The 10,000-nt window shown below is 35.0% G+C and overlaps 1 protein-coding gene across 1 annotated transcript in view; it reads left to right on the top strand.

The window, feature by feature from the left end:
* The window catches only part of LOC135210820 (alkaline phosphatase-like), a 59,494-nt gene that overhangs the window by 46,651 nt on the left and 2,843 nt on the right, over positions 1 to 10,000 (top strand). The window contains exons 5-8 of the mRNA XM_064243687.1: positions 5,140 to 5,318; positions 6,209 to 6,416; positions 7,935 to 8,075; positions 8,404 to 8,598. Of these exons, the coding sequence (XP_064099757.1) occupies positions 5,140 to 5,318; positions 6,209 to 6,416; positions 7,935 to 8,075; positions 8,404 to 8,598 (723 nt within the window). The remainder of the gene's footprint in view (positions 1 to 5,139; positions 5,319 to 6,208; positions 6,417 to 7,934; positions 8,076 to 8,403; positions 8,599 to 10,000) is intronic.

Raw genomic sequence — 10,000 nt, 5'->3', positions numbered from 1 at the left:
ATTTATCATTTCAACGTTTACAGCATTCTAAATATGACCAAGTAATTCATTCCTCAGCTATGAAAAATAAAAGTTTTTAGAGTTTCAAAACAAGAGAGAGAGAGAGAGAGAGAGAGAGATAGAGAGAGAGAGGGTGGGGGGGGGGTCAGTCTTAAGATTAATTTCTGTGCAAAATTTGAGGCACACCTTATGCAGAGAGAGAGAGAGAGAGAGAGAGAGAGAGAGAGAGAGAGAGAGAGAGAGAGAGAGAGAGAGAGAGTAATAATAAAAATTCGATTTTATAGATTCATTTCTTAGAAAAAATTGACGCAAAACGGCTGGCAAGCGAACCCGAGTAAATTACTTTTCGTCCCTACCTCCACCCACCACTCACAAACACCCCCCCCCCCCCCCAATATCGAACTTCTGCGATAAACCCGATCGAGCCATATTACTGTGAATGACGACGTGCAATCTAGGCGAAATCTGGCTCCCGTGAGCCACTGCCAGTGGCTCCTGTCAGTTAAATGAGGAGTCATGAGGATCGTGTTTTAAGTTTTTGTTCATCGCGTTTTATATGACGAAGAGGTTTGACCTCCGGTCACCAAGGATGCGTCTTAGAATTTTTCGGGATTTCTTGTAGTTTGTCTTCGTTATGGAGAAGTAAATGCGCACCTATGTAACTGTAGAAATATATTTCAAACTAAAGATTTGCAGAGAGCTTCGGAAAATCATTACAGATTCTCGAAAGTTCTCTCTGTATAGTTTTACTTTAAAAGATATTCGTGCAGTTACATAACTGGCGATTTGTTTCTTCATTTTATCCTAGAACAATTCGTATTGTATTTTAATAATTTGTGTACAGTATTACTCATTGTTTATTTATTTTATTATTTTATCTCTTTTCTTAATAAATGGACATCTTTCTGCATCTCCTACTATCTTCCGTAACTTCTTTCAAACGAATACCTTATGCTTTGTAAGCTTGAATTTCAAGCCAATGATAATAATAATAATAATAATAATAATAATAATAATAATAATAATAATAATAATAATAATAATAATAATAATAATAATAATAATAATAATAATAATGGCAGATATCAACGAATCAATACTATGCAGGGTCTTTTCAGTTTTCCTGTTAATTCGTTTTTCTGATTCAGCTAGGTTGTTGAGTAGAAATCCAATATATTCACCTTTGTCAAAGTTGAGATATTCGTCATTCATAGGTTAAAAATTTGTATAAAAGAATTTATTCTGTATTTTGCTTTAACACAGAAACAAAGGCTGGTAACTTCAACGGGTACTTGCTAGTTATCTTCTTGTATTTTTCTTTTGATACTGGCATTAGGTATGCTTGTACTGCTACTGGGACTCTTTCAGGGACTGTTGTAGCCTACATGTCTCGACCATCTCCGTTCTGATGATGACTAAGGAGATGGTCGAAATATGTAGGCTACACCAGCCCCTGAAGGTGTCCCGGTAGCAGTGTAAGTATACTTAATACCAGTATCCAAGAAAAATATACGAGAAGATAGCTACCAAGATGGCGTTGAAGTTACCGGGCTTGGTTTCTATGTCCTGTAGAAAGATAAAATAAATAAAAAATAGAATAAGATATTCTTGATGAAACATTTTAACCTATGAATGACACATAAACCAAATTTTGACAAATATGAATATTGGATTTCTACTCAACCACCCAGCTGAGTCAGAAAAACGAATGATTGGAAAAATTGAAAAGACACTATATAAGATTGAATTATTGGAATCTGCTATCTTTAACAAAACGCGCATCGAAGAAGGTCTACTCCGTACAAATAATAATAATAATAATAATAATAATAATAATAATAATAATAATAATAATAATAATAATAATAATAATACAAGGATTTTGAATGTTGCCTTATTGTAGCATAGTATTTCGATGGGTAACCTCAGTTCCTTCAGCTAAAGGTAGCCATATTGATTTTTATCAGATTCAGCGTCTTATCTCCCTCGAAATATGTTCTTATTCTAGACAGCAGTCACTGATTTTTCTTTATTTATGCTGCAGATTTTTTGTATTAGACTTTCTTTGCACTTAAGAAATTTCCTAGAAAAAGGAAAAGTTATTTGAGAGCACTGGAATTCCAATAAGACATCCTAAGGAAATTAAACAAAGGAAAAGGAGATATGAAATCATGATTTCACAAACAATAGAAGATCATGATGGAATGAATTCTCTTTTCCAAACGGCGTAAGGCTTCCTAGTTCAATTCTCAAGTCAATATTTTTCAACAACACTGCCAGTGAAGTCTTCATCCAGACTCCCTTTTTTTTTTTTGTGTCAAAGAAAAATAAAAGGAGATATTCTGCGTATACGCCTTTCCTCTGAACGACCCCATTCAGTGACGAGCCGGTTAAAGAATACGTGCATTTTGATTCACAAGAATATAATTTTTTACAGTCTTGCAGAGGCTGAAGACTTCGAGAAAGAAGATATGCGCTTCGAATCACGTAATGGAACCCTTCCAATATCCAAATGCAGTTATATTTTTTATCATTTTTTTACGATCGTTTGTATAGCTTTCTTTTATCAATGATAAGTAACGCGAGAGTATGAAAACTACATGTAAATCCCTTACGAAGAAGATTTTATGATTTGTTTTTGTTCCTTTGCATCTGCCACGTTAGTCATATGGATTATTTCATCGGATATCCGGTATCTCTTGTTACAATTCCGATCTCCATAAGTTGCTTCAATATTATACTCGAGAGCGCATTCACAAGTTCTCAATGGCGCATCTCCTTGAACTGTAGGTATATGAATAGGTTGTCATTTGTTTAAGTGCTTCCCTGGGCTTGGAAAGACTCGCCGTTGAACACAAGAGACAGGAACATATCCGAGCTTCCATTTATTTCTCGGTGCTGGCGAGAATTGTCGCGATAAAAAAAAAAGTTTATTTTACACTGGAAAGCATTTCCAGTTTCTTATGATACCCGATATCAAGCCGTATCAATGCCCACCATGAAAATGATAAAAAAACATTTATTATTATTATTATTATTATTATTATTATTATTATTATTTTTTTTTTTTTTTTTTTTTTTTTTTGCTCTATCACAGTCCTCCAATTCGACTGGGTGGTATTTATAGTGTGGGGTTCCGGGTTGCATCCTGCCTCCTTAGGAGTCCCCCCATCACTTTTCTTACTATGTGTGCCGTTTCTAGGATCACACTCTTCTGCATGAGTCCTGGAGCTACTTCAGCCTCTAGTTTTACTAGATTCCTTTTCAGGGATCTTGGGATTGTGCCTAGTGCTCCTATGATTATGGGTACGATTTCCACTGGCATATCCCATATCCTTCTTATTTCTATTTTCAGATCTTGATACTTATCCATTTTTTCCCTCTCTTTCTCTTCAACTCTGGTGTCCCATGGTATTGCGACATCAATGAGTGATACTTTCTTCTTGACTTTGTCAATCAACGTCACGTCTGGTTCTGTTTGCACGTATCACCCTATCTGTTCTGATACCATAGTCCCAGAGGATCTTTGCCTGATCGTTTTCTATCACTCCTTCAGGTTGGTGTTCGTACCACTTATTACTGCAAGGTAGCTGATGTTTCTTGCACAGGCTCCAGTGGAGGGCGGGCTTATTGACCACTGAATCATGCCTCTTTTTGTACTGGTTCTGTGCAAGTGCCGGGCATTCACTTGCTTATGTGGTTTAATGATTTCATTTTTCGTATTGCACTTCCTACATATGGGAGAGATGTTATTTCCGTCTATCGTACTTTGAACATATCTGGTTCTTAGGGCCTGATCTTGTGCCGCTGTTATCATTCCTTCAGTTTCCTTCTTTAGCTCTCCCCTCTGTAGCCATTGCCAATTGTCATCGCTGGCTAGTTCTTTAGTCTGTCTCATGTATTGTCCGTGCATTGGTTTGTTGTGCCAGTCCTCTGTTCTTTCTGTCTTTCTCCTGTCTCTGTATATTTCTGGGTCTTCGTCTACTTTTATTAGTCCCTCTTCCATGCACTCTTAGCCACTCGTTTCTTCCTTGGTTTTCAGATATTGCCCCAGTGCTCTGTTTTCGATGTTGACGCAGTCCTCTATACTTAGTAGTCCTCTCCCTCCTTCCTTTCGTGTTATGTATAGTCTGTCCGTATTTGCTCTTGGGTGTAGTGCTTTGTGTATTGTCATTTGTTTCCTGGTTTTCTGATCTATGCTGCGGAGTTCTGCCTTCGTCCATTCCACTATTCCTGCGCTGTATCTGATTATGGCACTTCCCATGTGTTTATGGCTTTTTATCATATTTCCGGCGTTGAGTTTTGACTTGAGTATCGCCTTGAGTCTCTGCATATATTCTTTCCTGATCGTGTCCTTCATCTCTTGGTGTTTTATATCTCCTCCTTCCATTATTCCCAGGTATTTGTATCCTGTCTCATCTATGTGTTTGATGTTGCTCCCATCTGGTAGCTTTATCCCTTCAATATTAATTATTATTATTATTATTATTATTATTATTATTATTATTATTATTATTATTATTATTATTATTATTATTATTATTATCATAGGTGCCATTGACATTAAATTCAATATTCCAAAGAATGTTATGGTGTTCATTACGAAGAAGTAAGAGGAAGTCAAGGGAAGAAGAAATCCAACTTATTAGAGAGAAAAAAATAAATAAATAGAGAAATAGATAAAAATGTATTAAACTGCAAGAAGAATAGTATAGGGTAGTAGATTCCCAAAGAAAGGATTAATCTAAAATAAACCTATATACGTGTCTCTATTACGGTTGATAATATCTACTAAAAAAAAAACTGGCAACTCTTACCAAGATTTCATACCACAGTATCTTTTGGAAACTGATATTACTCTCTAATTTCATTTCATAAGAATTTAGCTTCTATCTTTTATTAGTGAAAAAGAATAATTCTTTTATTATTCTTTTTCACCATAAAAACAGCTAAACTTTATATGAAATTAAATTAGAGACCAAATTCAGTTTCCTATAAATACTGTGGGGTAAAAAGTGTTTTTCCAATCATAGGCTAAATTTTGAACTCCGTACATTGAACTTTAACAACCCTGAAGTAATGGGAAAAGCAAAGACCTAAAAAAAAAAAATCTCTTATGTTTTATTTCTCACTGACCAGGCAAAAGCACAGGCATCGTAACCAACACGAGACTCACCCACGGGACGCCATCGGCCCTCTACGCCAAGTCCCCCTCGAGGTACTGGGAGGACGACGCGAAGGTGCCCTCACAAACGCAGGTCACCTGCAAAGACATTGCCAGACAGCTCGTCGAGAATGAGCCTGGCAAGAATATCAATGTAAGTGTTGAATTTATTGATGTTAATAGAATAGTGAATATATTAATAGAGCTCTCAAGTAGGCATAGATTCTGAAGCTACCTTCTTCACAGGTATTTGTCTTTTATGCCTTAAAGCTCTCAAGTGTTGTAGATTTGTAATTTAGTTCCTAGTAAAGGGCATATATTTAGTTTTCTAGAAGGTCTTGGGTACCATTGTGACATATAATTGGGTATCAGTGCGACATATATTTGGTTTTCTAGACCTTGGGTATCAGTGTGACATACATTTGGTTGTCTAGACCTTAGGTATCAATGTGACATATATTTAGTTTTGTAGACCTTGAGTATCAGTGTGACATAAATTTGGTTTTCTGGGACCTGAGTATCAGTGAGACAAAATATTTAGGTTTCTAGGCCTTGGGTATCAGTGTGACATACATTTAGTTTTGTAGACCTTGGGTGTGAGTATGACAAATATTTGGGTTTCTAGGCCTTGGGTCTGTAAGACATATTTTTGGTCTTATATGACATTAGTATCAGTGGGGTATTTTTGGTTTTCTAGAAGACCTTGGGCATAAGTGTGGTATTTTTGGTTTTCCAGAAGGCCTTGGGTATCAGTGTGACATATTTATTTTCATGGTAGATATTTTGTCTGGAAGACATATTTTTTCCTTCCTAGTAAATCTTTGGGCATAACATATGTTGCTGAAGTTTAATGATTCATACCTACCACAGAAAAACGTATAGCAAATGCAAGTTAGCAACTTCTCTCCTACATATCATGAACAGGTTGAAAATATGTCATTGAACCTTTAACCATTAGATAATTTTATGAAGTACTGGATTGAACTGACAACAAGTCATCAGCATGTATGATGTGTTGCCAATGAGTTTACGATAAACCCTCAGGTCCTACTGGGTGGAGGCCGTCGGCACTGGATACCTATGACGGAATACGACAGGGAGGAGCGAGACCAGAGGGGACGGCGAACAGACGGGCGGAATCTTTTGGACGACTGGGTGCACGACAAGAAGGCGAGGGAGCTGCACGCCGAATATGTCTGGAATAAAGCTCAGTTCGAGAGCATAGATGCCAGACGGACGGACTACTTACTTGGTGAGTCGCCAAAGAGTATTGTATATATATATATATCATATAGATATATATATATATATATATATATATATATATATATATATATATATATATATATATATATATATATAATCAACTGGTCAACTTTTCCAACCAAATACATATTTGATTGTAATAACTGCAGTAACAGAAGTTAAGAATGTATTATTCGAACTTTCAAATATACATGCACGTACACTTAACCCCCCTCCACACACACGCACATATATATAGTATGTATGCATATATATATATATATATATAATATATATATATATATATATATATATATATATATATATATATATATAAACAACCTGGTAAATAATGTTTCTCTCGGAGCAGACAAAGGGCGCCAAGAAACCCATAACATTCACTCGTTAAAAGTATTGTCTCTTCCCAAGAACTTCTTGAAACTCCAATTTTTCGTAACAGATATACATAGCTAATAATATGGGTAAAAGAAGACACACAGTAAATAAAAAATTAAGGTTTTCTCTTTCGTTCCTCTGTCTTGGGAGTATACATACATGCTCGGGAAAGGAATATGTAAAATGGGTGATGTAACACTACTTGAACTCCTTGAATGAATACATACATACATGCATACACACACACACATACACACACACATATATATATATATATATATATATAATATATATAATATATATATATATATTTATTTATATATAATATATATATTTTATTTATTTATTAAGAATAATAAATTATATCATATATAGATATTATAATATTAATATAACATATATATATATATGTGTATATATATATATGTATACACATAATGTAAATTGAAAGGAACCCACTTTTGCTGTGAACTCACGACTCATATTCCACACATCAAATAAACAATGGAGGTCTGTGATCTAAAATAGTTATTCTCATGTTTACTAAATCCCTTTTGGACATAAATCTGTCATAAATTTGTTATTCATTTTTTTATAATACTGATCTCTTCTTTCTTGAATTACTATTACCTTTAGCTATTACTATCAAATGGTCAGAATATTTTCTGGAAGCTTGAGTTAATTGTTCCATTTGAGATATGTTTTTATCTTTTGGATAATACTAATAATAATAATAATAATAATAGTAATAATAATAATAATAATATTAATAATAATAATAATAATAATGATAATAATAAATACTTTGTTAATATACGTTTGAAGTAGTATTGCAAGAACTAAAAAGTATAAAATAGTTAGACATTCCAACTCTTGTTCCATATGAATAGGTTTGATCTCCTGAATAATAATAATAATAATAATAATAAATAATAATATAATAATAATAATAATAATAATAATAAATAATAATAATAATAATAATAATAACAATAATAATAATAATAATAATAATAATAATAATAATAATAATAATAACAGAAATCAGTGTTTACATACCATTTCAACCCCTCATGACATTCCATCTGTGAGTCCTTCGCACGTAAGTCACCTCAGGTCATATTCCCAGGTCTCTTCGGGTACTCCCACCTGGACTTCGAAGTGGACCGCAACAGAGGGCCTTCGGGAGACCCCTCCCTGGCAGAGATGACTGCCAAGGCGATCCAGATCCTGAAGAAGAACCCTCACGGGTTCCTACTGATGGTGGAAGGTTAGGCAAGGTTACAATTTTCTTTTGAATGTCTTTGGTTAACTTGAGAGAGAAGTCATGTTGAATTTAACAGAAATATCTTTTAAAACAATGTTTGGGATCTATTGTTATTAATCCACATTCTTTATAAAATGCTTTGAAAGAGAGAGAGAGAGAGAGAGAGAGAGAGAGAGAGAGAGAGAGAGAGAGAGAGAGAGAGAGAGAGAGAGAGAGAGAGAGTTAAAATGACATTTTAGAAACCATTACACATAAATCATTGCCTTTTAGTAAGAGATCCTTAATAGATACAGAAAATACAAAGAAATATTTTTCATTACATTCATTCCAGGAGGTCGGATAGACCACGCCCACCACCACAACAACGGGCGCCGCGCCCTGGAGGAGGTGGACGCCCTGGACGACGCCGTGGTCGCGGCACTGAACGCTACTTCCGTCAAGGACACCCTGACGGTGGTCACAGCTGATCACTCCCACGTGTTTACCTTGGGAGGCGATAATACTCCCAGGGGACATCCTGTCACAGGTAAGTCGTTACAAAGGGGACATTCTGTCACAGGTAAGTCGTTAGTTATCGAAAGGGGCATCCTGTGCAGGTAAGTCATCAGTTAGGGAACATCAGGTCAAAGGTCAGTCATTTAGTTAAGAGAGGAGACATCCAGTCACAAATAATTCATTTGCTTAATCGAGGTGTCATATAGATAAGATATGGGAAATCTTGTCACAGATAATTAATTTAGTTAACAAGGGGATATCTGGATAAGATAGTGGATATCTAGTCATAGGTAACTCATTTGGTTAACAGAGGGGACATTGAGTTAAGACAGGGGACATCCTGGCATTGGTATTTCATTTAGTTAGCCCTGGGAACATATAGATAAGATATTCTAAATATTGTCAGAGATAATTAATTAAGTTAACAAAGGGGACATCTGGATAAGATAGGGGATATCTTGTCACTGGTAAATCATTTAGTTAACAGAGGGGACATTTAGAAAAGATAGGGGACATCCTGTCACAAGTAACTCATTTGGTTAACAGAGGGGACATCTTGATTAGATAGGGGACATCAAGCTATAATAAATTTATTTAACATAAATTAACAAAATCAAAAACCATATTAATATTGAAGGATAAAATGATAACATAAAGTTGTTACTAGTTGTTATAACATGCAGTTGTTATAGCATGCACTTGTTAACTATTTCTTTATTATTATTATTATTATTATTATTATTATTATTATTACTTATATTATTATTATTATTATTGTAGGGAAAAACTCTCTTTCACGAGAGTATATACAATGTTCTAAAGGGTCCACAATAATACAATGTGTAAAAGTCCGCGTATAATTTTGAAGACTTTACAAAAAGCTTCGAACCCTTCCCTGGGAAGGGTTCGAAAGCTTTCTGTAAAGTCTTCAAAATTATACACGGACTTTTTACACGTTTTATATTATTGTGAACCCTTTAGAACATTATTATTATTATTATTATTTTTTTTTTTTTTTTTTTTTTTGCTCTATCACAGTCCTCCAATTCGACTGGGTGGTATTTATAGTGTGGGGTTCCGGGTTGCATCCTGCCTCCTTAGGAGTCCATCACTCTTCTACTATGTGTGCCGTTTCTATGATCACACTCTTCTGCATGAGTCCTGGAGCTACTTCAGCCTCTAGTTTTTCTAGATTCCTTTCCAGGGATCTTGGGATCGTGCCTAGTGCTCCTATGATTATGGGTACGTTTTTCCACTGGCATATCCCATATCCTTCTTATTTCTATTTTCAGATCTTGATACTTATCCAATTTTTCCCTCTCTTTCTCTTCAACTCTGGTGTCCCATGGTATTGCGACATCAATGAGTGATACTTTCTTCTTGACCTTGTCAATCAACGTCACGTCTGGTCTGTTTGCACGTATCACCCTATC

The sequence above is a fragment of the Macrobrachium nipponense genome, chromosome 4 (assembly GCF_015104395.2).
Source record: "Macrobrachium nipponense isolate FS-2020 chromosome 4, ASM1510439v2, whole genome shotgun sequence".
NCBI lineage: Eukaryota > Metazoa > Arthropoda > Malacostraca > Decapoda > Palaemonidae > Macrobrachium > Macrobrachium nipponense.
The sequence above is the reverse complement of the archived record's forward strand: the minus strand, read 5'-3'. Positions and strand labels throughout refer to the sequence as shown.